General features: G+C 50.8%; 1 protein-coding gene across 1 annotated transcript; it reads left to right on the top strand.

The window, feature by feature from the left end:
- Nucleotides 1-680: 680 nt before the first annotated feature.
- NUP160 (nucleoporin 160) lies at nt 681-27,458 on the top strand. Its single transcript, XM_071427989.1, has 35 exons — nt 681-904; nt 1,078-1,288; nt 2,214-2,436; nt 2,519-2,597; nt 3,856-3,970; nt 7,006-7,164; nt 8,040-8,117; nt 8,663-8,760; nt 9,352-9,436; nt 9,668-9,736; nt 10,364-10,447; nt 10,897-11,067; nt 11,152-11,251; nt 12,383-12,548; nt 13,096-13,211; nt 13,319-13,479; nt 14,538-14,671; nt 14,945-15,015; nt 16,500-16,659; nt 17,106-17,175; nt 19,912-20,010; nt 20,255-20,374; nt 21,046-21,141; nt 21,229-21,323; nt 21,961-22,057; nt 22,153-22,258; nt 22,376-22,536; nt 23,056-23,116; nt 24,229-24,339; nt 25,342-25,465; nt 25,669-25,770; nt 25,998-26,139; nt 26,704-26,829; nt 26,904-27,008; nt 27,095-27,458. Exons 1-35 carry the CDS (start codon nt 702-704, stop codon nt 27,179-27,181), a joined length of 4,185 nt encoding a protein of 1,394 aa, XP_071284090.1. The 5' UTR covers nt 681-701; the 3' UTR covers nt 27,182-27,458.
- Nucleotides 27,459-27,644: the final 186 nt, after the last annotated feature.

Raw genomic sequence — 27,644 nt, 5'->3', positions numbered from 1 at the left:
CCCTGGATCCGCTCAAAGGCCGGATTGTTCCAAGTAGAGCGGGAGCCTGGCCAGGCCCAGCGCTGGCACTGGCACTGTGTGGTGTTGTGGGGGGACGTGTGGCATCCGTTGGATGGTGGGGTCCCCATGGCCCTCACCAGTATGGGAACATGTGCTCTGCCAGTGGCTGGGTCCGGTGTGCTGGACATGCCCGGGAAGGCGGCTGCGGCTGCTTCACCAGGGTGAGGTATGGACACAGGTGGGTGTCAGGAGCTGGCAGGACGGGTGCTGCTGAGGGCACATGCCCCCACTAGACCAGACCTCCTGTCCTGTTCCCCAGTGTCCTGCCCCAGATTTCATAGATCCTCCTCAAACCCCTTCCCCAAATCCCCCTTTATCTTCTCCCCATATCCACTCTTCCTGTAGCCCCTCCTCTTCTCCTCTCCCGGTAGCCCCTTCCTACACCTTCTCCCCATTCTCCCCTCCCCATAGTCCTCTTCCCACATCTCCATGCCAGATCCCTCTCCCCAGACACTCTCCCACCCTCCCGCCCCGAGCCCTCCTTTCTCCTCCCTTCCTCTCCCTCTTGCCCCTTGTCCTCCCGCCCGCCAGGGGGCGTCCTGTCCCCTCTTGCCCCCGTCCTCCCGCCCGCCGGGGGGCGCCCGCTCCCTCCCCTTCCCGCCGTGCCCCGCGCGGCCAAGGCGGGAACGCGGCGGCCCAAGATGGCGGCGGCTCTGGCGGCGCGGAGCTGCCTCGAGCTGAGCGCGGCCGGCCGGGCCCCGCCGCGATCCCCGCAGGAGCTGAGCTTCGTCCCCCCCGGCATCGCCCCGCTCCCCGCCGGGCGCTACAGCGACAGCGCCGGCGGCTTCTGCTACCAAGAGAGCGCGCAGCTCGGGGCCGCCACCAGGAATCGCTGGGTGCGATGGTGAGTGCACGCCCCCGTCCGCCTCGCCTCGCTTAGACTCTCGTCATCCACATCTCTCCCTTCTCACCCTTCTGAGACCCTCCTGTCCCTCAGATCCTCCTCATCCTCATCTCTGCCCTTCGCTCCCCTCTCAGACCCTCCTCATGCTCAGGTGTGCCCCTCTGTTCCCGCAGGAGCACGTCGGGGGACACGGTGGAGCTGGTGGAGGAGTCCCTGGACGTGAACCTGCTGAACAACGCCGTGCGGCTGCGGATCCAGGGCTGCCCGTTCCTGCCGGGCGGGATCCACCTGTGCGAGGTGCAGAGTCACCTGGTGGTGCTGCTGATCACGGCGCAGACCGTGCACCGCCTGCTGCTCCCGCACCCCGCCCGCCTCTACCGCAGCGTGAGTGCCAGGAATGCCGCCGGAGGCCGGGGCAGGGGACCCTGTCAGCACAGGGAGGGCTTGGGAGACCCAAAATACAGCGGGAACAAGAAGAAAAGTGGAGGTTTGGGGAATTTCGCCGTGTTTTGCTCAGGAACTGGCTGGGTGTCCAGCCTGTGTCATGACACTGTAGTTGAGCTCCTGCTGGGAATGAGCTTCAGCTTTTCCAGAGCCCTCCCTGGCTGGATTGTCTTTTTTTCCCTCAGCTGAGAAGGCTTCAGGATGGTTTTGTCTGGGTTGAAATCTGTATTTCATGTGGCAGATGGATCCTAGGCAGGGTTTATATCACATTTACCATCATTCCATGGATGTGGGCTGGAACTGTATGGTTTTTAAGGTCTCTTCTGACTGGAACTATTGTAGGATTCCGTGATTCTCCCCATTTGCTCTGACTTTTCCTCTTGTGCCTGCTTCTTACCAGGATCCTCTCCTCTCTTGGAGAGCTTCTCTCCTGCTTTTAGAGCTCTGGAGAGCTTTCCCAAGGGATGACCCTGTGCTGTGGCAGAGCTGCTCTTCCTGGGATGCGTCACCAGCAGTTTTCTCTGAGCTATGCCAGAGATTTTTTACTGGAAAAATCTTTATTATCAAGGAGACAGTTGCCATTCCATTGATGTCTGGTGGGTTTTTTTTCCTGTACCGTAGAGACGTGTGCTCAGGATTTGATGTTTTATGGAATCCTCTAGGATCATGGAGTCCAGCACTGCCAAGGCCACCCATGTCCCCAAGCACCACATCCACACAGGATGGGAATTCCACCACTGGAGCCTGTTCCAGTGCCTGATAACTCTTTCCATGAAGGAATTATCCCTGATATTCATATGGGCTTCATATATAGGAAAACCTCCTCTGGCACAACTTGAGGCTGTTTTCTGCTGTTTCCCCACAGGAGCTGATAACGGAGAGCCAAGTGCAGTCCGTGTTTACAGATATCAGCAAGATCCACATCAGGGATCCCTCCAATTACTACGTGATTCCCAGCGTGCCAGGGCTGGCTCCCAACTCCGTGGCCTCTGCAGCTTGGCTGAGCAGTGAGGGAGAGGCTCTCTTTGCCCTTCCCTCTGCCTCAGGAGGGATCTTTGTCCTTAAGCTGCCTCCTCCTGATGCTCCTGGTAAGGATTGGGCACTACAACCCCTCTCCCATCTTGGAGTTTAATTTGATCTTCATTTTTGATTTTCCTTTTGTTTTTGAAGGAAGTGTTTCTGTCGTGGAGTTGAAGCAAAGCTCAGTGGTGCAGCGTTTCCTCACGGGCTGGATGCCAACTGCCATCAGGTAAGTGCCTGGGGACAGATAAACTGAGCTAATTTTGGCTTTTGGACCCCCTCACCTGGAATCTTTAGCTTGAGTCACACAGGCACCTATAAATACTCCACCCAGAAAAGTTAACGGGGTCACAGGAGCTATCAGAATACGGAAGTTGGGAATGGAATGCTGGATTAGCAGGGTCCTGCTGTTCCGTGTGTCTGTGACTATGTTCTCTAGTAAATGGCCTCCAAGGATTTGCCCAGGATGTGGCTCGCAGCCAGCATGGATTAGGGATTACTCTGCCCTTGTGCTGAGGAGCCAGGCGTGTTCCTGACGAGCAGAGGTTACATGGGGATCACACGGATGCTCCGTGGTGGGTTGGGATCTTTAGGGTGGCTTAGAGGGCAAAGCTGAGTCCTAGAGCTTTTTTCTTGCAAGTGGGAGTGAGTCCTTTGATGCCCTGAGTGATTTGGACCATTGGGGGGGTCTGCCCCCAATGGATGGATTGGATGGATCCCATTGGATGGATCCTGCCTGGGGTCTGGCAGGATCCATCCTCCCACATTGTTCTCCTCAATTTGCTGCTGTTTAAGGTTTACTTTTTTACTGTTTATTTGTTTACTTTTTGGGCCTGAAGCTGCAATGGTGTCCTTGGTTCTTGGGCTAGAAAAGGATTGTGTTGTCTAACTAAACTGGGAAGAGAACTTGCTAACATTTCATATGAAGTTTAGAGTTCTATACCGATGCAGTATGGAATCTGGAAAATATGAAAGCTAAAACTTAAGGTATCATGGGGTTGTCAGGATCCTTGCTCATGGCTTCTTGGGTCCTTGTCAGAGGCTGGCAGGATTCATGCTGGGACTGCTTGGATCCTTTTTTCCCTCTGGATCCTTCACCTGTGTTTTGCAAGTACCAAGCTGGGGATGGGGAAGTGGGAATCTGCTTCAATTCCACCAAAGCAAGCGAAGAACTGGGTGTCACTGGTGTGGTGGGATCATTTGCTCTGTGGGTGCTGAAACATTCCCTTCTGATCTCATCTAGTGGTTTATTCGGATTTAAGCACAATGGAGGAACCCCACTGCCTTGGATCTGTGCACCTGCCATGATTTTAGAATCATGAAATCCTGGAACAGTTTGAGTTGGAAGGGGCCTTAAAGCTCATCCAGTCCCACCTCTGCCTAGGGCAGCGACACCTTCCCCTAGACCAGTGTCCAGGCTGGGTTTGGACACTTGCAGGGATGGAGAATTTTCTTTGAAGGTGTTGATGTAACCTCCGGTTTTCCAGAGGTGATGGTGGCCCCTCGGATGTGCCCGTCAGCCTCTCCATGCACTGCCTGGATCACGATGCCTTCCTCTTCGCCCTCTGCCAGGACCATAAGCTCCGGATGTGGTCCTACAAGGTGAGCAGAACCTGGGGTTAGGGGAGCAAAACGAAGCCCAAGGAATCACAGGTGAGTGCTCCACATGGATCTGTCTCCCTTTAAATTGTGGCTGTGGCTTCTCCACACTGGGATATGGGACAATATGTGAGAACAGTCATGGTGTGTGTTTGTAGCAGTGTCTGTGAAGTGTGGAGTTTCCTGTCCAGCTTCATTCCCGTAGGCACACAGTTTGTGGGAATTGGGAGTGGGGCTGTGCCTGAGCCCCATCCCCAATGGGCTGCAGCTGTGAGAAGCAGGTGAGCAGTGTTGAAGGTAATGAGGTGTTACTGACCAACCCCCAAAGGGAACAGAGGGCTCACAGGTGCAGTGCATCAACAATAAGGGGTATGAAAGGTTGGGCTGAAGGACAAGATGAGCAGATGCTTGCAGTTTTCTGAGGTGAGATGATGTTGCTCTGTATGGGCAGATACCTGAAGCCCTCTGATGTGGTAGGGTGATACTCTGGATGGGTTGGAGCCTCCTGATATTGTATGGTGATACTCTGTGAATAGTGGCCCTCTCAACTACAGCTTATGCTGTGGTGTGTGTTGTGACCTATGGTGACCCTGATGTGACTTGGGGTTTGGCTGTAGGGTGAGGTACAGCCTGAGACAGAGCCCAGCCTAGTGGTGAGAGCAGCAGGAGAAGCTGCCTGGTCTGGACCAGACTGATTTTGACACCTGGGGTACAGTTGAGCTGCTGAGGACATAATGGGAAATAACTTACCAAGTGAAGAACAGAGTGTTTTATCTACATGGAAAGCTTTGTGGAAAAGAGAAAGAATTGAGACTAGTGACTATGCCCTTTGTAGTGTTTTACGATGGACAAAGTCATAAGATTTTAAGACTGATGCAAGTACTGCATTTACTGTTTGGAAAGAAGTTAGGAAAAGACTATGGGACCTGGACAGAGCTGCCAACGTGCAAAGGACAAGCTGGGGGATGTGGCACACCTCTAGCTATTCACAGTGCAGAGCTTCTTGTCTTCTTCTTGCAAGAATATCAACACAGTGATACTGTGGAGTGCAAATGCCCAAATTTCTATATCTTGAAAGGATCTCCAACAATCATCTGTCTTAGAGGACAGTGGACAAGCCCCCCAGTTTGCCTGGTGTTCTTTACAGCATTGGAAGAAGATATGGGCAGAAACAATATTGAGCTGAAATGGGTCGAATAAACCAAGCTGTACTCCACAGGTGACTATACTGAATTCCATTGTAAACCTGGATATTTGAAAGACCCAAGTATTCCTAACTGCAGTGCGTGGAGGGGATATTGGAATATCCGTGGTGCACTGTGGGAAGGAACTGCTCCCTGGATAGGAGCACTGTGGAAAAGAACTATACTCAGTTGCAGTCATCCAGCCAGTTGAGTCCTTACTGTTGCTCAAGGGACCCTCCTGTCTTTGAGTGCAAGCACTGGTACCAGCAGGTTTCCCAGAGGGAGAAATTCAGAGCACACTGCCTGGATGGAGCGATTCCATATCCTCTGTGTGAATTATCATCCTTGTTTGGGTAGATGGAAATGGCATGAGGGAGCCCAGCTGTGGAAATGACAGAGCCCTCAACCAACCTGGTGACTTGAGCTCAACTTTGTGTTTCCCATTTTGCTGGGCTTTGTTTGCAGCTTAGGCAATGTTCTGCCTTGGAATTTGTTCTTGTTTTTATTACTGGATGGTTGTCTTTGCATATTATCCACATTAGATCTAGTTTTGTAAATGTATTTACATAGTATGCAGACAAAGGGTTGTGCTTGCATTTTATCAATTCTACACTGATCTCACTGTTATTTTATTAAAAATTGTAAAAGGATTATAACTTGGAATTATATAGCTGTATAATTATTGATATTGTTAGAAGTTGTATAGCTATTGGGGGAATTGTATAGCTGTTGATTTTGTTGATATCTTGGTGTTTGGCCTTTGGCTTATTCTTGTATGTTGCTATTGAAATTGTCAATATTCTATAAATGTAAGTATAAAGATTTTAATAATATGCAAGTTTAGAGAGTGAATCAAGGTCAGTACAGGGATGCATTCTAGAGTTGGTGGAACCTACAAAACAGATACTTGTACCATGTTTACTATTTCTTCTGCAAGGGCCCTGTAGAGAAATAGTAGACATAGCATTTATTTAAAAGAAAAAAAAAAGGGGGGAATTGTAGGCACACAGTTTGTGGGAATTGGGAGTGGGGCTGTGGCCGAGCCCCATCCCCAATGGGCTGCAGCTGTGAGAAGCAGGTGAGCAGTGTTGGAGGTGATGAGCCATGGAGTGCTGAGGTGTTACTGACCAATCCCCAAAGGGAACAGAGGGCACACAGGTGCAATGCATCAGCATGAGGGGTATGAAATGTTGGGCTAAAGAACAAGAAGGGCAGAGGCTTGCAGCTTTCTGAGGTGATGTTACTCTGTATGGGCAGGCACCTGAAGCGTTCTGGTGTGGTAAGGTGTTGCTCTGTATGGGTTGAAGCCTTCTGATATTTGATAGCGATACTCTTGTGTATCATCATGCAATGTATGTGTGGCCATCTCAGATGCAACATACACATTGCTGGGCTAAGGGTTGTTTCCAGACCTACTGGAGCCTTTGGGAAGGCAGGCAGGAGCGCTTTGAGGCCCAAGGAGCCATCCCAAATGGATTTTCTCCTGCTTTCAGCAGTAATGAAAGTGTCTTTGTCAATAGGAAGTTAATAAAAGCCTCTTGCTCCAGATATTGAGTGCCAGAGCTAATGGAGCAGCACGGTGCTTTCACGGCTCAGTGGCATTGGAATGTGCTGTGGGAGGGAGGGGAAGCTTTCTCCTACATGCCTGGGCTCTGGCAGCCCGTGGGATTGGTGGGAAGGGGGCCCAGGTGAGCTGGGAGAAGCCAAGGAGTGGTTCAGGTAAGTGTACAGAGCCATAATTCACATCTGTTGTGCAAAGTTCTGGGCAGATGTCTGGAAGGGGGAAGGAGAGGAGCGGTTTCTCAATCCAGAGTATTTCCTAAGCTGCTCTCCTGATGCTTTTGATGTTTGCAGGATCAGATGTGCCTGATGGTGGCGGATCTGCTGGAGTTCATGCCGGTCAGCAGGGACCTGCGGCTGGCAGCCGGCACTGGGCACCGCCTGCGCCTGGCCTTCTCCCAGTCCCTGGGCCTCTACCTGGGAGTCTACATGCACGCTCCCAAGCGAGGGCAGGTATGGAGCCACGGGCTCTTCAAGCTGCAGGACTCATTCCCCTAGGACTTGGGTTTGGAAGGCAAGAAATAGGGAAAAGTTTCACGTGTGACCCTCTGGAGGGATCGGTGGTTTCTAAATAAACATTTTTCCCCCCACAGCACTGGGGGATATGTGTGCCCAAGCTCTGGGAGTGGAATTCCCTGTGTGACTAAGTTGATCCATCAGGGCTGGTTCACTTGTTTACCTCCTGCTCTGAAAGCGTGGATGTGCCGTGGGAAAAGGAAAGGTCCAAAAGGAGCTAAAAGCATGGAAATGCTGGTGGTGTGTTTACACCAGGCTCCTGGGAGCATGTGGATGTTTCTGCAACTTGGGGAGAACTTTTTGTGGAGAAGGATAAATTTAGCAGGAGGGGAAGGACGGCATAAACCAGGCTCATCTGTTAGACAGCTTATCCCTTTCTCCAGGGAATTCCCACACAGAACAAGAGTGTGTAACATGAGTCCTGCTGTCCCATGAGTGCTCTGCTCTGGGAAGAACATGCAGAGCTGGGCCTGCAGCTGAGAAATTGGGGCTTTCCCACCTTAGTCCCCTTCTTTTCCCACATCTTGTGGTCACTGGTAGTGCTGGGTGTGGTGGTCTTATAGTTTTTCAAGTTTAGTGTTTGGAAAGACTTGGGAGTCCTTCAGGTCCAGGCAGGGATGAGTGTCCTTGGGGAGAAGGGTGAAGCCAGGATTTCCGTGCAGAGGGTCCAGTGGTGTGCTCAGCTCACCCTTCTTGTCCTCTTAGGTTCTGTTACCCCTAGCACCAGGCAGGGAGATGGACTGGAATGATGATGTTCCATGAGATGTGTTGGTTTAGTCCTTCAGGAAATTATTTATGAGGTGTGTTTGTAGTTTTGTGTCTTCCAGCTGGTGAGCACTGAGAGCAACCGCTACAGCCTTGACCACATCTCCTCCCTGTTCTCCTCACAGGTGAGAGCTGGGGCCTGGCTCCCAGGAGGAAGAGTCCTGGACTTTGGGATTTAAATCACAGAGTCACAGAATGGTTGGGTTGGAAGGAACCCCTTAAAGCTCCTCTTGTTGTTCCAATCTCCTGCTGTGGGCAGAGACACCTTCCACTAGACCACATTGCTCCAAGCCCTGTCCAACCTGGCCTTGGACACTTTCAGGGATGGGGCAGCCACAGCTTCTCTGGGCAGCCTCAGCACCCTCACAGGGAACAATTGCTTCCAGTATCCCATCTGAATCTCCTCTTTCTCAGTTTGGAGCTGTTCCCCCTTGTCCTGTCACTCCAAGCCCTTATTGAAATTCCCTATTTGTCTTTCTTATAGATTTCCTTCAGGTACTGGAAGGGGCAATTAGTTCACCCCAAAGCGTTCTCTTTTCCGGACTGAACAATTCCCAAAGCCGGTTAAATTCCACAGGGGAATGTTTTGCTGTTGTTAAGTACCCACCTTTCTCTGCTGTATTCTAATTTGGGGATAAGAAAAGAAATTGGCTCTTTCCCTCTTTCTTAGGAGACTCTGGTTGACTTTGCCTTAACCTCGGCCGAGATCTGGGCACTGTGGCACAACGAGGAGAACCAAACTGTTGTGAAATACATCAACTTTGAGCAGTGAGTTTTGGGCATGGATCACTGGGATAACTGCAAGAAAACCTTGACAGAGCTCCTCAACTTAGAGATTTATACTCAAGCTGCCGGAACATGGAAAATGTAAAAATCCAGGCAGCAGGATTGCTGAAAGTGGAGTTTGAGCATGGTAGAGGGAGCGTTGTGCTTCCCCACAGCTACTTCAAAACAACCAGGTGGTGCCTTCCAGGAAAAAACATGTTCTGGGGAGATGGTGATGGGAAAGGACCATCCCTGAGTATAAAGCTGAGAGGATGGCTTGGTGCAGGGCCAGGGAGTTGAGGAATGGATGAAAAATGCTGTGAGTGTGCAAATTTTAGGAGAAGAAGCTACTGGTCAGTCTGAGAGTTGCTTGTGAGTTCATGAGACGGGGAGAATGTTGAATTAAGTGAAGGATTCCAACATGTTCCATCAGTTTATGGCTAGGAATGCCACAGTTAACCTCTCCTGCCAAAATCTGTCCCTTGTCACTGCACAAACCTCCTTTTCCACACCCAGAGGGCTGTTTTTGCTGATGAAAGCCACAGGTTTGGTTCAGGTGGATGCCAAACTGATTCTAGGTTTGTTTCCTTCCAGGAATGTTGCTGGCCAGTGGAACCAGGTGTTTGTGCAGCCGCTCCCTGAGGAGGAGGTGACGGTCCGGCAGGATCAGGACCCCAGGGTGAGCCACCTGTAGAACAGCACCGAAAACAGCGAGGTCACTCAGGAGAGAGAATGGGAATAAACAAAGTCAGGAGTGTGCAGGAAGCCATTTTTGATCCCAGGTTGGAGCTGGGTCTGGACAGAAACGCAGATCCAGGGGATGATGTTGATAATGGGAGGAAAGACCAGAAACAGCAGCTTAAATGTCCTCCTCATCCTTGAGCTTCCTGAAGTCACGATCTTTTTGCAGGAAATCTACTTGGAATATCTCTTCATGCCGGGACGGTTCTCTAATGCAGCCATCCAGAAGGCTTTGCAGGTGAGTGAGTGGGAATTTGGGATGCTCTCTTTTCATCCTCTTCCTGGCCCTTTAGATGTGAGGCAGCAGGATTCCTTGGAGCTCTTGCCAGGCATGTTTTCATGGGGACTCCCTGGAGTGAGTTGGTGGCTGCTGGGCTGTGCTGCAGCTGCTGTGTGCTCATAGCTAGAGATGGAACCTGGAATCCAGATAATTGGTTTTTTCCCCCTTGGATAGCACAGCAAGTTGATGAGCTTGTTTTTCATTCCTGCTGATGTAGCCAGGAGAATGGGGGCTCAGCGCCCTGTGGTGCTGTTTGGCAGGATGTGTCATGGAATTTTTAAGGTCAGAAAAGCTCTCTGAGATGGTGGAATCTGACAATTCCCTTCAGCACTGCCAAGACCACCATTAATCCATATCCCCAAATGCCATATCACCTGGATTTTAAATCCTTGAGGTGTGGTGGTTGTACACTGCCACACATCCATGTATCCCAAATTTAGCATCCAGATCTTTTTTTTTAACACTTCCATCCTACAAAGTGCTGGCTGATGCTCTTGTCCTGCTTTACCTCACTGAGTGCTGCTTGAACCTTTGGTGAGACTTTTATTTTGCCTTAAAATCCAAGTTTCTTATGCTGCTTTGCAGATCTTTTCTCAAGGAACTGAGAGGCACATGGACCTGACGTGGGAGGAGTTAAGGAAAGAGGTCACCTTAGCTGTGGAAAATGAGGTGAGATGGATTTTCCTTCCAGGATATTGTGTTGTACATGATGTCACGATATTTTAGGTGCCAGGTGACCCCACACCTTGGTTTATCCTTTCTTTCTCCAAAGGGAGTGATGTAACTTTTTTAAAAAAGTACAAGTCTTCATCCTTCCTGCCTGGGGTTTCGTTTTCCCTCTTGGGTTTTTGGAATCCTGGCTGTTCTGCCTCTGCTCCCTGCGTGCACTTTGGTCACCCATCACATGGTGCCCAGACCACTACCCTGCAGAGCAGTTGCTCATCATTTTGGAAGACAATCCAAAATAGAGGGATTATCTTCCAAATAATCCAAATAATAATTATTAGGAGACCTACCTGAGAGATCCTTATGTTCTTTTTGGGTCTGTGAATTCCCTTGTTTTATCCTGCTCTTATTTCACTTGGCTGTTCCTGATTCCCTTGTTTTGCCCCCACCAGTTCCAGGGCAGTGTGACAGAATACGAGTGCTCTCCAGAGGAGTTTTGGCAGCTGCAGGTGGAATTCTGGTCCAAGTTCTATGCCTGCTGCCTGCAGTACCAGGAAGCTCTTTCCCGGCCCCTGGCCTTGCACCTGAACCCCTACACCAGCATGGTGTGCCTGCTAAAGAAGGTGAGGCTGGGTGCTGGTGAGGTTCCCTGAACAAGTTCCTCCAGAGGATTTGGGAAGCTCAAGGACTTTCTCCTCACCTTTCAGGGCTCCATGTCCTTCCTTGTGCCCTGCTCCTTGGTTGATCATCTCTATCTCCTCTCCAATGAGCACCTCCTGACTGAGGATGATGCTGCCATCTTTGAAGGTGAGAATACATGGAGTTTCTCCCCTCCTGTTAGAGATCTCCAAAGAGATCCCTTGAAGAGCTCCTGATCCATAGCTGCATGCAAATAGTTTTATTTTGGCTTTGCCAAAAAAGGGGTACTTACTTTGTGAAATTTGCCATCATGCTCACACCAGCAATTAAAAAATAGTGTCAAGGCTGGCAGTAGAGTAATGGAATTGTTTGGGTTGAGTGAAATTCTTCCCTGTGAGGGTGGGGATGCCCTGGCACAGGTGCCCAGAGAAGCTGTGGACACTCCTTGGGAGTGTCCAGTGCCAGGGTGGACAGGGTTTGGAGCAGTCTGGGATAATGGAAGGTGCTCCTGCCCATGGCAGGGGGTGGAACTGGATAGGCTTTTAGGTCCATTGCAACCCAAACTTCTCCAGAAATTATGAAATGTTTTCACATCAGCTGTGGAAAGGGACCGTGCTGTTCCTTGTCTCCAGGAAGTGAATGCCAGAGTATGGAAAACATGTCATTAATATTGTCACCACAGTGCCCTCTGTGCTTTGCTGGCCCTGGAATGCCGTTTCACTAAGAAAAAGGCAGTGGAAAATGTTACCTAAGCTCCATTTTCATGCTTGAGTGATTTTTATATATTTTTATAAAGTGGGATCTGTTTGGTTGAGCTTTTTTGTGGAGCAGAGGGAAGGAAAGCTGGAGGCCTGAGCTGGATTGGGAGCCTCAGCAGGAGCCCCAGCAGTTCCTCCCCTGGCTGTTTAAACAGTCACGGTCTCAAAAAATGGGATTTAATTTAAAATCTGACCCATAAAGGATTGCACAGCTGAGCTGAGCCATTTTCTTCAGGATATATTTTTTTGTGCTGCTTATTTTCTTTCAACCTGTGGCTGGAAAAAATCCCTTGGAGGGAATTTCATTTTTTTTATTGTTGCATCATTTTTTATTTTCTGAATAATAAAGCCCAAATCTTTCCCTTGTTGACTCCTGAGCTTTAATTCAGCCTCATTGTTATTGGGGAAGGTTTGGCACAGGGAACTGGGACCCGTCTGCTGTAACTGGTGATAGGAGCTGAACTAACTGGCTTTTGCATGGTCTTCCCACCTTCCCTTGGAAATCTCTTGGAAAATACACAGTTAGATTCTTTCATTGCAGATTTGGAGATGTCTCGTGATGTTGTCTGTCTTGTCCAGTGCCTTCGCCTGATTGGAGAATCAATTTCTATGGAAATGGCATTCATCATGGAAATGGCTTGCTCCCGCCTCCAGCCTCCAGAAAAGGCTGCAGAGCAGATCCTGGAGGACTTGATAGCTAATGACACGTAAGGAGATGGGTTTTCCAGAAGCTTCTCAGAGTGGCTGAGCTGGGATTGTCCAGAGCTGTCCCTGCCTGTCATCCAAGGGCGTTTGAGATGTGTGGGCTCCTTGCCCTGTGCTGCAGGAGACTTTTCCAGGGATGGGGACCATGGTTTGGAGTTGTTAGCAGGGTCTTCCATCCACAACCTGGAGAGCAGAAGAGGCACAAATTCCTGTTAGGTGTGAAAAGAAGTGCCTGGAGACAGAAGGGAGAGATCAGAGCCTTGGTCAAACCTTGTGGTCCTGTCTGGTTCCTGTGCTAACCGAAATTGTTTCCTTGTGGAATGCCAGCTATCTGGCTGTTATTTCCTGGTAGCCTGAGGGAGTGGAATAAATAGACTGGTCCCTGCAGGCGCTGTAATAAAACTCACAAGCTAGCCAAGGATTCCAGTTAGGAATGTCCAGGCTGATCAGATACTGATCCTCACTGGAAGGGAGTGTAAGGGAGCCCTCTTCAGCTGGAACCCTAGGTTGCTGTTCATGATGATGAGTAGGATCTTTTTGATGTCGCAGGGAAAATGTGATGGAGGATATCCACAGCAAACTGCAGGAGATCAGAAATCCCATCCATGCCATTGGATTGCTCATCCGAGAGATGGACTACGAGACAGACGCCGACATGGAAAGAGGTGAAGGCTCTTCACCAGCTTCTGGGAAACGCTAGGAAGTGTCCTTTATCCTGGGAATGCTTCCTGCCTGTGTGGCTCCTGCCTCACCTGGGTGGTTTTCCCCTCAGCTCCTCACCTGGCGCTGCGCATGAGCCTGTCCCAGCTGTTCGGCAGCAGCACCGCGGCGCACGTGGTGTGCGGGGGGGTGGCCAAGATCTGCACCGTGCGCTTCCTCCTCTGCCGGGACCTGCTCATCCTCCAGCAGCTCCTGCTGCGCCTCGGAGATCCCGTGAGTACAGCTCCTGGCACTTGGGAATCCCGTGGGGTTCTGCTGCTGGTGCAGGGCTGAGCTCTGTCTATCCCACAAGGCTGTTGGAATAGCCCGAGGCTTGGGCAGGTCCTGCTCTCTCCTCCAGCTGCTTTTGTCTTCCTAAGCAAAGCAGCCTAATTCCCTTTATTCCTCTATGAACATCCAGGAAGCAGGAAGCCAAGCTGTATTTGTGGGAGGAGGGCATGGATTCCAGCCTCCTGTGTGAATCAGCACACATGCAGCACTTCCAGCTGTCCCTCTCCCAGCAGCAATGGCAGCTCCGTTCTCTGGCAGCACACTCCAAGGTTGCAGTTTGAGCCCCTTGGAAGCTGCTCCAGCCAGAGCAAACAGCCCCCACGAGGGTAGCTGTGTTTGGAATGGTGGGATGGACTGGTCTGGGTCTGTCCCACCCAGCCTGAGGCCATGTGAGGCAAGGTGCTGCTGCTTTGGATGGACCCAGCGATGTGGAACAAGTCCCCAGACAAGGACAGCCTTGTTTAAACCAATATTATTTGCTTAGAAATAGCCAGCAGTTTCCTGGTTTACAATAAATGCCTTTTTCCTGGTTGAGGTTATCCTGGTAGCATTTAAGGTGCATTGCAAGGTGCCCTCTAGAGCTGGGCTCTCCCAGACCATGAGGCATGTGACCTGCTGCTTTCCCACCTTGATGTACCTGTGTCCTTCAAAAGCTTGGCTTGTTTCATCTCCTGTGACTCTTTGCTGGAGCTTATGGAGACTCCGAGGTGATCTCTACAGCAAAGCCATGATTTCAGTCTTAGGGACAACAATCCTGGAATGCTTTGGGTTGGAAGAGACCTTGAAGAGTGTTTAATTCCAAGCACCTTCCAGTCTGGCCTTGAACACTTCCAGACATGGGGCAAGAATTCCTGCTGGTTCCCTGGAAGGGCTGAGTTCCTGCCAGGCTGTTGAGCACCTTGCTGTTCGCAGAAGGGACAAGCTGGGCCTGCTACAAACCTCTCTGTTTGCCCTTGTCCTGCTGTTGCTCAAGTGTGCCAAGCTCTGGGCTTTCCTTGCAGATGGTTTTGGGAGGGGGACAGCTCTTCCAGTCCCAGCAGGACTTGCTGCACCGCACCTCTCCCCTGCTGCTGTCCTACTTCCTGATCCGGTGGGCGAGCCAGTGCCTGGCCTCCGACGTCCCCGTGGACACGCTGTGAGTCTCTACCTGACCTGGCTTTGAGTCCTCCTTAATCCACCTGAAATGCCCTTCCTGGTGTGGAAAGCAGGTGGTTGCTGTGGGAGTATCACTCCAGGAGCACTGGGGAGGGTTTTTTTCCTCCTTCCATGTTCTGAGCTGACTCTGCCTTGTGCTAAATCTGCCCTGTGAGGCCTCGCTGTTCTGTGCTCCGTAGGAGTTGAACAATGAGCACAGTTAAAGCGGGAGGCCTTTTGTTGTCTCTTCACTGATGGCTCCTTTCTTCCCTAGGGAATCTAATCTGCAGCATCTCTCTGTGTTGGAGTTAGCAGACACCACAGCTCTGACACCACACAAACTGGGTAAGGTGTCCACGGATCATCAACTCTCCCTTTCAGTTATTTAAGCCTGACTCTGCCACCTAAGGGAAGTGCTTTATGCAGGGAGCTAATGGACTGTGTGGTTGAATGACCCTGATTTAAGTGGGGATGTTTGTCAGGCTGTCCACAAAAAAAACCAAAAAAAAACAACAAAGCAACAGCAAAGGATCTCAGAGCGCTGAACTCTGATTTTACTCTCAGCCTGAGAAGGATGGGAATGCCTCACTCAGCTGAAAATTTGTCATTCTAACCCTGGCAGCATCAGCCAAACTTACCCCTCACATACTTTACAGTGGCTGTAGTAGCTCAGACCAGGTCTGTCACAAAATCCTGGAATGGCTTGTGTTGGAAGGACTTTAAAGCTCATCCAGTTCCACCCCCTGCCATGGCAGAGACACCTTCCACTAGCTGGAGTTGCTCAGAGCAACCTGTTCCATCCAACCTGTGCTGCTCTCCACCCTTTACCCTACAGCAACCAAGAGCAGCAGCTCAGGGAAGCATGAAAATGTTGAAGTACTTGCCCAAAACGTGTTTAAAAATATGGAAATACCTCCCCAAAATATTGCAGCTGATATTTGGTTCATATTTTTTATCTTCTGCTGCAAAGATGTAACTTTTGGGTTAGTTTTTTATTGGGAGACTATAAGGCTGCTTAATTAGGGAAATGTGGGCCTTGAAGTGGTTCCAGAGGGAGGAGGTGAACAGGGATGGGAAGGAAACATGCAGGTAAGGGCCTGCTGTGACTAGTCAGCACTTGGAGGCTGAGATACTTCAGAGGGAGCTGGGGAAATCTGGGACAAACAGGCAGCAGTGCCACGTGTGAGCTGGGAAAGAGCTTCCTCCACTTTCTGACATTGGTGATCTTCAGAGCCTGAGCTCTCCCTGATGGAGAGTCTGGGTGCAGGAGGCAGCTGGAAATGTCAGGGAAGTTGAAAACATCCTTTGTGTGTGCTGGTGTCGTGGGTTATTTCTTGGCTGGCTCATGAGGAAAGTCCTGTTTGGCCACTGTTCTTTGGGGAGAAATATGTGAAACATAGGGAAGGAGGTGGCAGCTCAGGGAGAGGCGTTGGGAACAGTCGGTAAGGGGGGATTTTTGGGATGCTGGAATGAGGAGGGAGGGAATGGAACAGCCAGCTCAGCACTCCCTCAGCCCTGTCATGCTGGAAAACTGCAGCTGGGCTGGGAATAACAAGTGGAGAGGGAGCAGAGCCCTTTTTTTGTGTGTTTTAATTGAGCTGTGGTTAATAAACACTGCAGGATGGGGCACTTTGATCTCCTGCTGCTCCCTCTGACTTAACCAGACAGCAGGAGAAATCCAAAACCAACAAGTTGGAGTGTGGAACGTGCTTTTGGTTTGCCCTGGCTTAATCTGTGCTGTTTGGGCTGATGAGCACAGGACAGGGTGGAAAACCTGGGATCTCTACTGCAGGCTCTCTACTCACTGTTCCTTTCATTTCTACTTTTAGTGTCCGGCCCTCAAACAATCGTGGAGCTCTTCTTTCAGGAAGTGGCCAGAAAACACATCATATCCCGACTCTTCCTGCAACCAAACACCTCTTTGGCTGAGACAAGTTTGAACTGGCCCCACCTTATCACCTCAATAGTGACTGATTTTCTGCCTCTCCTGTATCCTTGGCTGTGAATCCATTGCCACTGAGCCTCCTGCCATTCCAAAATCAGTTTTCCACCTCCAAATTTCCAAGACAAACCTCCTGAAGGAGTGAGGTTGTTGGCATTAATGGGATTTGTGGGTATTTTAAGATTTCACAGATTTCATCCTGTTTAGGTGCACGATAAAGGATTTGAGTTTTTGACTTTAAGCCCTTAAGCTCTCGCTACTTGACTTGGTGGGGTGGGATGCTGGGGGATTTGGAGGGGTAACAGGAGTTGGGGATTAGATGTACTGGTGATTTTGTTCTAATATGCATAAATCTTATTACAGAATAATGATTTGTATAAAGAGCAGCTTAATCTTCTCTCCTTTCCCCCCACAAATGGAGCATGAGAGGCATGTTGGCTTCCAGACTAGTTCTCCAGACTGGATTCTCCTGTGTTCCTTAACTTCTGCTCAGGTGGCCCAGCAATCCCAGCTTCCTCTTCCCAGAGTGCCTGATGGGGAGCTGTCAGTACACCCAGCTCCAGGTGAATGCATCATGCCAGCCCTCACAGGGGCTGGAAAACTCCCTGAAGCATCATCCTTCCAAGTGCTGGAGTTCTGCTTTCCCCTAGTCATGAAATCCTGGAATGGTTTGAGTTGGAAGGGACTTCAGAGCTCGTTCAGTTCCATCCCCTGCCATGGACAGGGCTACTGTCCACTATCCCAGGTTGCTCCAAGCCCTCTCCGAACTGGCCTTGGACAGTTCCAGGGATGGGGCAGCCACAGCTTCTCTGGGCAACCTGTGCCAGGGTGTCCCCACTCTCACAGGGAAGAATTTCTTCCCACTATCCAGTGTAAATCTCCCCTGTTTTAGTTTAAAACCACCACCCCTAATCGCTGTTCTCTGAGCTGAGACAATGCCACAGAGTGTTTGATGGGGAGTGATTTAAGATTGTGGAATCCCAGAACAGTTTGGGTTGGAAAGGACCTTAAAGCTCATCTCATTCCACTCCCCTGCCATGGGGGAAGCATCTTCTGCATTTTCTCTTTCATCTGTTTTCAAGAGCATCCAGATACTCAGGTTTATGCTATTCCCTTTCCGTGGAGGAGTTTATTCTCCCAGGGCTTGTCTGGCCGCATGATGCTCCTGAAACATCTTTGCAGAGCCTGTTTAAATATCCCAGCAATCCTAGAGCTTGTTGGCTGCTGGTGTGCCCACAGCCTTTCCTGTACCACCTCTGCCTGTGATTGCCCATGGGACCTGGGTTCAGAAGGATTTCTTCAGTCCAAAAAGGACTAATTTATTTCTTGAATGTCCTTATTAGTAAAAAAACAATGTGAGAAACAGCTGTCATCATTCCATCCCTGGCTGCTCCTCGCATCCCAGTAGCAGGGATGGTGAACTCCTGATTTCCAGGGGTTTTAGACTGCTGTATTTCAGATCACTGTTCCTCCACCTTTCTCCCTGTGCTCTTGGCAGCTGGTGTTGCTTGTGCTCGAGTTCTGACCTGCACAATTCCTTGTCTGCAGCTCCACGTGATGTGCAGCTTTATCCCTGTCTGGGCATTCCTGGAGGCAGCAGGCCAGGCAGGCTGTTAGTGACCTGTTTTTCAGCAGAACCTTTCATCCTCCCAGCCCCTCATACCTGGGGGCTGAATTGCTTCCTTTTGTGTTGCTGCTGAGAAGAATTGAGAGAAGAATTTCAATTCTTTAGAGCTTTTGAGCCAGGAAATGCCAAGATTGGAGCAGCATCATTCTCCCTCCTGGCATATGTGCAGGCTTTGAATCTCCTCGCATTTCTTTCGCCTCACTGGTGTCTCCTCCAGGCTTTTATCTTTGCAGAGCCCAGCTCCTCCTCCTCCCCACTGCCTTCTGTTCTTCTCCCTGATCCCAGTCAGTCATGGAAACTGGGATTAAGTGCCTTGACCCTGGGGAGGTAACAGCAGCTTTCTGTGAGCATGGTGACCCAAACTGGGGGGGTACAGGAGGCTCCTTGCAAGGAGCAGATGGGCACAGGGGCAGTCTGGTGACAGAGCAGAGGGCTGGGACATGGGCCAAAGCTCTCCATGTTGCTCACTGTGTGTTACAAGCTGGAGCAGGATTTATCCCTTGTAGCTTCTAATCCAGGGAGTGAATCCGGGCTCCGGATACGTTGCCATGTGGTTTTGAGAGGACTCATGGCCAGCAAAGGTGAGGCAAGAGGTGCTGGTGGTTTGTACACCTGTAGAGGTGACTTGACTTCCAAGTCCTGGTTTCTCTTCCCAGTTCCTGCTGAGTCCCATGGCCCTGCTAGCAGGACATGGCTGCTTCTCCAAGGATGACGAGGATGCTGTGCTGGCACAGGCCCAGGCTGGGTCATCTCACTTTGTCTGTGCCCTCAGTGCCATCGGCACTCCCTCCCATATGCTGTAATCCATGTGCTCCCTTGGCTGCTGGCCCTCTCCTGCACAGGTATTCCCCTTCTAGCACCTGCCTTGCCCATTGTACTGCCCTCCGTGGGCAGCCTTAGCTCTGCCCTCCACGTTCTGTCAATATTTTCCCTGCAGTTGCCTGCAACAGGATGTAGGAAGAATCCTGTCTGATTTTTGGGTGTGTTGGGAGCTGTTTCTGAGGTGCTTCACACAGACACTGGAGCTGTTTAGAGCACTGTTTTTCCCAGGAGCATGCGGGGGATATCTCCCCCTTACAGGGCTGGAGCAGCTTTGCTCTGGTGAGCTGAGAGAACTGGGAACATTGAACCTGGAGAAGAGAAGGCCCCAAGGTCTCCTGGGAACCTCTTCCAGTGCCTAAAGGGGCTCCAAGAGAGCTGGAGAGAGGCTTTGGAGAAGGACCTAGACTGACAGGACAGGGAGAATGGCTTCCTACTAAAAGAGAGCAGGGCTAGATGGAGTACTGGAAAAAATTGTTCCTTGTAGGGGAGCTGAGGCCCTGGCACAGCCTGCCCAAAGAAGCTGTGGCTGCCTCATCCCTGGAGGAGTCCAAGGCCAGGCTGGACAAGGCATGGAGCAACCTGGTCGAGTGGTAGGTGTCCTTGCCTTTCACAGGGATGTGGGTCTGGATAGGCTCAAGGGGTCCCTTCCAACCCAAATCATTCCAGGATTTCATGATCAGTGCATCCAAGGGACTGTGGGGTTGGAAAGACCAGCCCTCAAGCTGGAGAAGCAGGATTTGCCTGAGCACAGTAGCTAAAGGAGCCACCAAAATCTTGCTGGTCCTGGCTGCCTGCTGATCACAAATGAGTGCTGACCTGAATCCAAACTGCCATTCCTTCTCTCCTGTAGGAATACATCCGACTGCTGCAGCCCTGGTGCCACGTGAACATGGGCTCCTGCTGCTTCATGATGGGCAGGTGCTACCTCGTCATGGGGGAAGGGCACAAGGTGAGGCCTTCCCTTATCTTCTTCCCAGGGTCTGGAACCTTTTCCTTTGGGAGGGAGAGGTGCACAGGAAACTTCCTTCCCAAGCTCTGCCTCCTTTGGGAAAGGATGGGATTGGAGCGGCCTGGTGCGATCTGCTCTTGGGAAGACCTCACAAGCTTGGGACAGGCAGTGTTGTCCCCTCACCTGTACAGCAGGTGTATCAGTCACCTGAGGGGACAGCGAGCTGATTCCAGTCTGCTTCCAGGCTTTGGATTGCTTCTGCCAAGCTGCCTCTGAGGTGGGAAGAGAGGAGTTCCTGGACAGGCTGATCCAGCCCGAGGAGGGCGAGGTGGTCTCCACACCACGCCTGCAGTACTACAACAAGGTATAGTGCTGAGCGGGTAAACTGGCACCAAGTCCTCCCACGCTGGAGCGGGATTTCCTCCTCAATCCCTGCCTTTGTGGGAAGTGACTTGAGCCTCAGAAAACTTAGCTTTTGGAATGTGAAATGTGTACTTGCTTTTCTTTGTTTGGGGGTAATGACAAGCTGAGTATGTGAAATTTAGGTACTTTCCACCTATTGGTTTCCTAATAGCTAAGGACTTGGTTATCCAGCAGAAAAAGGGAGGATGAGATCCAGCTGCTGGAAGGAGAAGCCAGGCATGTCCAGGCTCGATGTAAGATGCTGCCTAAGGCAAGGGTTACTAAGCTCTGAGGCAAATTAAAGTGAGTATGTTTAAATTGAGATAGGATCTATCCTTCTGCATAATGCTGTGGTTCAGGCAGGCTGCAAGCATGGAGCTGGGTTTGATGAGGGATTCCCTGGATTTAGGATCCAGAAAACTAATCATTAATGCTTGAAATGCTTCGAAAATCCCCCACGTACAGAGGTGAATCCTGCGGAGAAGCCATAACCTGGTCCTGTTGTGCTGGGATTTCATCCAGATCCCTGCGGTTTACCCAAATATTCCCCTTTAAAGTCTAATCCCTTAAATATCTCGAGGGGCAGGAACAGGTCCTAAAATAAAAACAACAACAAACCCTCCTGCCTTCCAGGTCCTTCGCCTGTTGGAGATGCTGGGTCTGCCAGAGCTGGTCATCGAGCTGGCCACCCTGGCCATCATGGAATCAGCAGATGACTGGAGAAGCCAGGTACAGCCATTTCTTTCCCTGTTTCTCCAGGAACCTCTTCCACAGGAACTTCTTGCTGGGTTTATAACTGATTTGTGCTGTTTTCAGGCTACTTTGAGGACCTGCATCTTCAAACATCACTTGGATTTGGGGCACAATAGTGAAGCCTATGTAGCTTTAACACAAAACCCAGATCCAGGCAGGTAGGTGACAGGCTTATGCCTTTGTTTTGGAGGTCCATGGTCCCATTTTTCCATGAAACTGAAGGGAAAATGACACTTTAGGGGAGGGCATGACTGCTGTGTTAAGTTAATGGGTAGAGGTGACTTTAAAAATGTAGAGTTCATTTTTGGATGTTCATCTGAAGGACACCTGGGATTGGCACCCTCTCAAAAGAGAAAAATGGGAGGAAGAAAAACAGGGAAGAGATTGAAGGATCATTTGTGTAGCATTGTATGTTTAAAAAGCTGTAGGAGCCTAGTTGATTTTGCTTAATGGAAAGATACAGTGTTGAGTTTTCAGTTTGGAAAGTGAACTGTGTAGGGAAAGCTTTATCCTAGCAGAGGAAAATATTGGAATAATGGGGGAGAAATAGGAATGCTCTTTAACTAATTGAAGGAGGAAGACTGCCCTCCTGAGAGGCCTTTTCAGAGGATCTCTGTTTCCAGTACAGGAGAAACTTGAAGGTTTAAGTTGGTTCTTAGCCAGGAAAAACCCTGCAGGGCTCATTTGGAAGGCAGGAGCTTGTCACAAAGTGGTTGTTTGTGGCTTAAATCCCGGGCTTGTTCCTGCTCCTGGGTTTATTCCTGCTCCTCCAAAGGGTTGTGCTTCCCTCTGCAGGCAGCTGGACTGCTTACGCCAGCTAGTGGTGGTTCTCTGCGAGCGATCCCAGCTCCAGGACCTGGTGGAATTTCCTTACGTGAACCTGCACAATGAGGTAATCCTGCGCTGGGATCACAGCTTAGGGAGGGGAGGGGCACAACCCTCCCTTTAAGGGGATTATGGACCCACTGGAGCCTCTGTGTGCTGCAGGTCGTTGGGATCATCGAGTCCCATGCTCGGGCCGTGGATCTGATGACTCACAACTACTACGAGTTGCTCTACGCCTTCCACGTGTACCGGCACAACTACCGGAAAGGTAAAGCTTGGGATGCACCTGTACCTGCCCACCTCCTGGGACACCCTTTCCGTGCCCCTGCCAGCTGTGTGGCCTCTCTCTCCAGGCTGTTGGCTGATGACTTTTCCCTGTTTTCAGCTGGAACAGTGATGTTTGAGTATGGCATGCGGCTGGGCAGGGAGGTGCGGACGCTGCGAGGGCTCCAGAAGCAGGGCAATTGTTTCCTGGCTGCCATCAACTGCCTGCGCCTGATCCGCCCGGAATACGCCTGGATAGTGCAGCCAGCCTCTGGGGCTGTGGTAAGAATGCTGAGCTTCCTGAAAAGGAGCTTCCAGAATCCTTTCTGATGGGAACAGAGACATTGGACTTCTTATCTGCTGCTTGTGACCAGCTGTCCTGCTCTGCTCATCCACCCCATCCATTACCCTTGTGCCATTCCCCCTTTTTTAGGGCAGGAGGAAGTGGGGTAGCTGTTGGGAATGGGCTGGTGGACAGATACAGGAGTATATCACCTTGTGCTGAAGACAGCAGATGTCTTGGGGAATGTGAACAGCTGGAATACCAGTCCAGAGGAGAGTTAGTGTTGTGTTTCAAATCCCAGTCAGGACTCGAGGAGGTGGTGGCTGCGGCCTGGTCACCTGATCCTGATGTTCCTGATAGCCCAGGATAAAGTATCCTGAATTCCCAAGGGACTGCACAGCTTCCCTGGTCCGAATCAAGGCTTGAAATGGAGAGCTCTTGTTGGGATTTATTCTATCAGTGATTTATCCTTCAGAAACCAGGTGGGTATAAATTCTCTTTCTGCTTTTTCCTGCAAGTATGAGCGTCCAGGAGCGTCCCCGAAGAGGAGCCACGATGGGGAGTGCATGGCTGTTCCCAGTAAGTGCCCAGTCCTGGTCCTTCCCATGCCTCTGGAGTTTACACAGCCTCTCTGCAGCTCCCATGGGAGCTGGGACATGGCTCAGGGCAGCTCCTGCCTCCACCAGATCAATAATTTGTGGGATTTTAAGGTCATTAAATCTCCCAGTGTCTCCCAACAACAAGCTGCCACTATTCCCCAAGGAATACAGCAATTTCCCCAAGGGAACAGCTATTCCCCAAGGAGCTCCTGTGCCTGCTCCTAACAGCTTGATGCCTTGACAGCACTTTTTTTCCAGTGGAAGTAACTTGTAATTTAAAACAAAGCCATTTTTTTGAGGCAATTTCTAGTTTTTCAAGGCTGTTTGTGCCTTTGGAAATCCTGTTGGGAATAAGCTCTGCCTGTGTCTGCCACAGCCCAGGATGTGGGATCAGGTTATCCTCAGCGTTCCAGTAGGAAAATTTAAGGTCAGGTATTTTTAAACCTGCTTCTTTTTCTGAAGAGGTTTTTTTTTGTGGCATGTGCCTGGCAGGCAAAGCAGCAGCTGTTCCCAAATATTATCTAACATCTGGAGAGGGGGGAGCAGGACAATGGTATCAAGGACATAAGCACAGTCAAGGGAGCGGGGAAGAGTCAGCAAATCCTAATCATTCCTTTGGTGCTTTTTGGGGTACAAATCCTCTTAGGATGGCAGAGGGTTGTAGAGATGCTTTTACAAGTACTCTGGGGAGACCTCAGAGCCTCTTCAGTGCCTAAAGGGGCTCCAAGAGAGCTGGAGAGGGGCTTTGGACAAGGGATGGAGCAGCAGGACAGGGGGGAATGGCTTCAGACTGACAAGAGGGTGGGACTAAATGTAATGTTGGGAAGAAGTTCTTCCCTGTGAGGCTGCTGAAGCCCTGGCACGGGTTGCCCAGAGAAGTTGTGGCTGCCCCATCCCTGTCAATGTCCTAGGCCAGGTTTGACAGGACTTGGAGCAACCTGGTCTGGTGGATGGTGTCCCTGCCCATGGAAGTGGATGAGTTTTAAGGTCCCTTTTAACCCAAACCATTTTGTGATTCCATGACATTCTGCACAGTGCTTCAAGTGCCCTTTTTGAAGTACTGAGAGCCCAGTAACCCAGTATCTGTTCCAGGCACTCGGCAGATCGAGATCCTGGAGCTGGAGGATTTGGAGAGGGAATGTCTGCTGGCACGGATCCGGCTCACCCTGGTGGAACACGACGTGTCAGCAGCAGCTGTGGCAGGTGAGGGGGGTTCAGCCACTCTGTCCTGTCCCAGAGGCAAACCCAGAAGCTGCCAGGGACCATCAAATTCTCATCCCTACTATGAAATCCAGCCACTGACTTCAGCAGGGTCTGAGATGCACATCAGGAGAACCAATTTTAAGTTTTCCACCTCTTTTTTTGGCTTTTTCAAGATCTGGTGGTCTGCAGTGGGCGTGGGAGGAGCTTCTGCGTTGGGACAAAAAAAAAAAGGCATTTTGGAAATAATGGAAGCAAAGAATTATTAAGGCTGGAAAAGACCTTCAAGATCATTAAATTCAACCTTTTTGATTGATGAATAATATATTTTCCTGGACAATCTTGCTTTGCTTCATGGAACGGTGTTAAAAAGTTGTGAAAGTTGTTCCTTTCTGGGAAGCAGGAAGGTATAGCTCTCCCACCTGGAGTATTTTAGTATCTCTGGTACAAGTTACACAACATGTCCACATCTTTCCCCTCTAAATGTCAGGAGGAGGTGAATTCCCAGTGTGGGATTGCAGGGAAAGGATGGAACAGCTGCTTTGAGGGCAGAGTGGTGACGCAGGGAGCCGAGTGCCACAGTTTCTGTGCTGCCAGAATATGTATGCTTGGATGCAGGCCTGTGATGAGGCTGTGCTCTCCCTAACCTCAATGATCTTGGGGATCTTCTTCCAACCTTAACCATTCAATGATTCTAAGCAGCAGCATTTCCCTATCATGTATTGCTACCTGTGTCCCTCTCCTGTCCCTCTCCAGCTGGTGCTCCATCAGGGACAGCTCTGTGGGTCACAGCTGCTCTGTCCAGTCCCTTCAGGGATAGCTGCTGGGCTCATGGGATGCTCTGGAGGCCAGGAAAGCCTCCAGCCATGGATTGAGGAGTACTGCTGCCGGGTGTTGGAGGCTCTTGGCACCCTACTGCTGCATCTCTGAATGAGTAACACCGGGCGAGGCCTGGTGAGCACTGGGTGTTACTGGGGAGGCTTTACCTGCTCTTCCTCCCTGCAGGCAACTCCACGCCCGAGGAAACGGTGTCTCTGCTGGTCCGGGCCGGGCTCTTCGACTCGGCCATCACCCTGTGCCAAACCTTCAAGCTGCCCTTGACGCCCATCTTTGAGGGCCTGACCTTCAAGTACGTCCGGGTGCCCTCACACCTCGGGGGATGCAGGGCTGGAGGGATGCAGGGGCTTGGGTGTGCAACTTGCCCAAGAGCCTTCTTTCCCTGTCAGTCCAGCTGGATTGTTTGTTGGGAATAGTCCTGTAAGGGACTTTGATGCCAGTGGGAAGGGGCTGGCTCTGGAGGGACCCACCTTCCCATGGCTTTTGGTTGTGCAGGTGCATCAAGCTCCAGCTGGGAGGGGAAGCGGCACAGGCAAAGGCCTGGGACTGGCTGGCAGCCAACCAACTCTCAGCCCTGGTCACCACCAAGGAGTCCAGGTAGGTTTATCTCCACAGTTTGGGAGGAGGAGGATCTGGAGACAAGAGCTCTGTGCAAATCCAGAGGGTCTCAGGTCCTTAAAACCCCTAAGGCCAAAACTGTGGGCACAGGATGTGGGGAGAGCTGTGCTTCCACCCTGTCCCCACATCACCTGGAGCACACCATGGCCTCACAGATGGGGCAGGAGCTGCTGGCACGTGTTCCACTGGGAACTGTTTCCTTGCAGTGCCACAGATGAAGCCTGGAGGCTGCTGTCATCCTACTTGGAGCGTTACCCATCCCAGAACAGTCTGTACCATCGCTGCGTCATCAACAAGCTCCTGGCACACGGGATACCTCTGCCCAACTGGCTCATTAACAGCTACAAGGTGAGAACAGCTGTCCCCAAAAACCCCAAAATTCCAGGTTTCCCAGAGCTGCTGGATCACCCTCTCTCCAATGGACACCTGCCAGGTGCTCTGTGCCTGGTACCAAGGCTCTGAGCTGCGGTGGTGTTTGCAGGGGTCCCAGGATGAGGGGAAGAGATGAGAATGTTGACTTTATGTTTCAGAAGGTCTGGTTTATTATTTTATGATATATATTTTATTAAAACTATACTAAAAGAATAGGAGAAAAGATTTTATTAGAAGGCTAGCTAAGAATAGAAAAGGAATGATAACAAAGGCTTGTGACTGACTGAGACAGTCTGGACAGCTGGACATTGATTGGCTATTAATTAGAAACAACTAACCAAACAAAGATGCACCTGTTGCATTCCACAGCAGCACATAATCATTGTTTACATTTTGCTTCTGAGGTCTCTCAGCTTCTCAGGAGAAAAAATCCTAAGGAAAGGATTTTTCATAAAACACGTCTGTGACACAGAGCAGGTTCTCTCAGCATGGTCCCAGTCCTGGTCACATTCCCTGGCTGAGTTTCCCTCTTTCTGGCAGGAAGTGGATGCTGCCGAGCTGCTGCGCCTGTACCTGAACTACGATCTGCTGGAGGAGGCTGTGGATTTGGTCCTGGAGTACGTGGATGCTGTGCTGGGCAAAGGGCACCAGTACTTTGGGATCGAGGTGAGCTCACCCGCAGTTGGGATGTGGTGGGATGTTCCTTGGGGACATGATGTGAGGGTTCCTCTCCGTTCCAGGTCCCTCTGTCCCCAACGTCCCCCACGATGTGGCTTCCCTACACCGCCATAGACCAGCTGCTGCAGGCGCTGCGGGAGAGCAGCGCCAGTGAGAACAGCGTCGTGGTGGGTACCGAGCACCAGCATGGGGAATGGCGTGGGAGCGTGGTGGGACAGGGTAGGATCCCTCATGACTCCTGCCTCTCTCCCAGCTCTATGAGAAGCTGAATGACAGGATGGAGGACTACCAGCAGAAGGTCAGCGTGGCCACCATGGAGCGCCTGTACTGCCGGCCCTAGTCCAGGTGACGTCCCCAGGAGCGTCACCATCCCACCCCGCAGTGCTGGTTTTATCCATTGGTTTTCCATAAAGATCCGGTTCAGGGAGGTGGAGTGCCGAAGGGCGTGTCCCCTCACTGTCCCTTTTGTGGGCAGTGGGTGAGCAACCGAGCTGGGGGGTGTGTGGCCTTGACACCCCCTTGCTCTCTGCCTCCTCCAGACATGGAACTGTTGGGAATTTCTTTTATTTATTGGTATGTTTTTGGATCAACTTTAATAAAATGGAACTGTTATTTGAGGTGTACATAAGGATGTGGGGGGAAACGTGGGGAGTGTGGTGCTCCTCTCCAGGGATCATCCCCATAACCACCCTGGTCCTAGGGCTGGGATCTAGGGCACGATGGAGCTGTAGAGCCCCGAGGAAGTATGGAGCTATATCTCCAGGAGATATAGCTCAAGGGAGATTCAAGGGAAGGGGGGGAGT

This window comes from Agelaius tricolor, unplaced genomic scaffold, assembly GCF_023055355.1.
Source record: "Agelaius tricolor isolate 1412-34295 unplaced genomic scaffold, bAgeTri1.0.p SCAF_5, whole genome shotgun sequence".
NCBI classification, from domain to species: domain Eukaryota; kingdom Metazoa; phylum Chordata; class Aves; order Passeriformes; family Icteridae; genus Agelaius; species Agelaius tricolor.
Note: the sequence above shows the minus strand (reverse complement) of the source record. Positions and strands in the feature narration are given on the sequence as shown.

Excerpts from the sequence above, each read along its gene's own strand:
- NUP160 (XM_071427989.1), top strand. The coding sequence starts at position 702 with ATGGCGGCGGCTCTGGCGGCGCGGAGCTGCCTCGAGCTGAGCGCGGCC. Across the intron at positions 17,176-19,911 it reads GTCAGTACACCCAGCTCCAG|GAATACATCCGACTGCTGCA; the intron begins GTGAATGCATCA and ends TCTCTCCTGTAG. Across the intron at positions 20,375-21,045 it reads GCCTGCAGTACTACAACAAG|GTCCTTCGCCTGTTGGAGAT; the intron begins GTATAGTGCTGA and ends CCTGCCTTCCAG.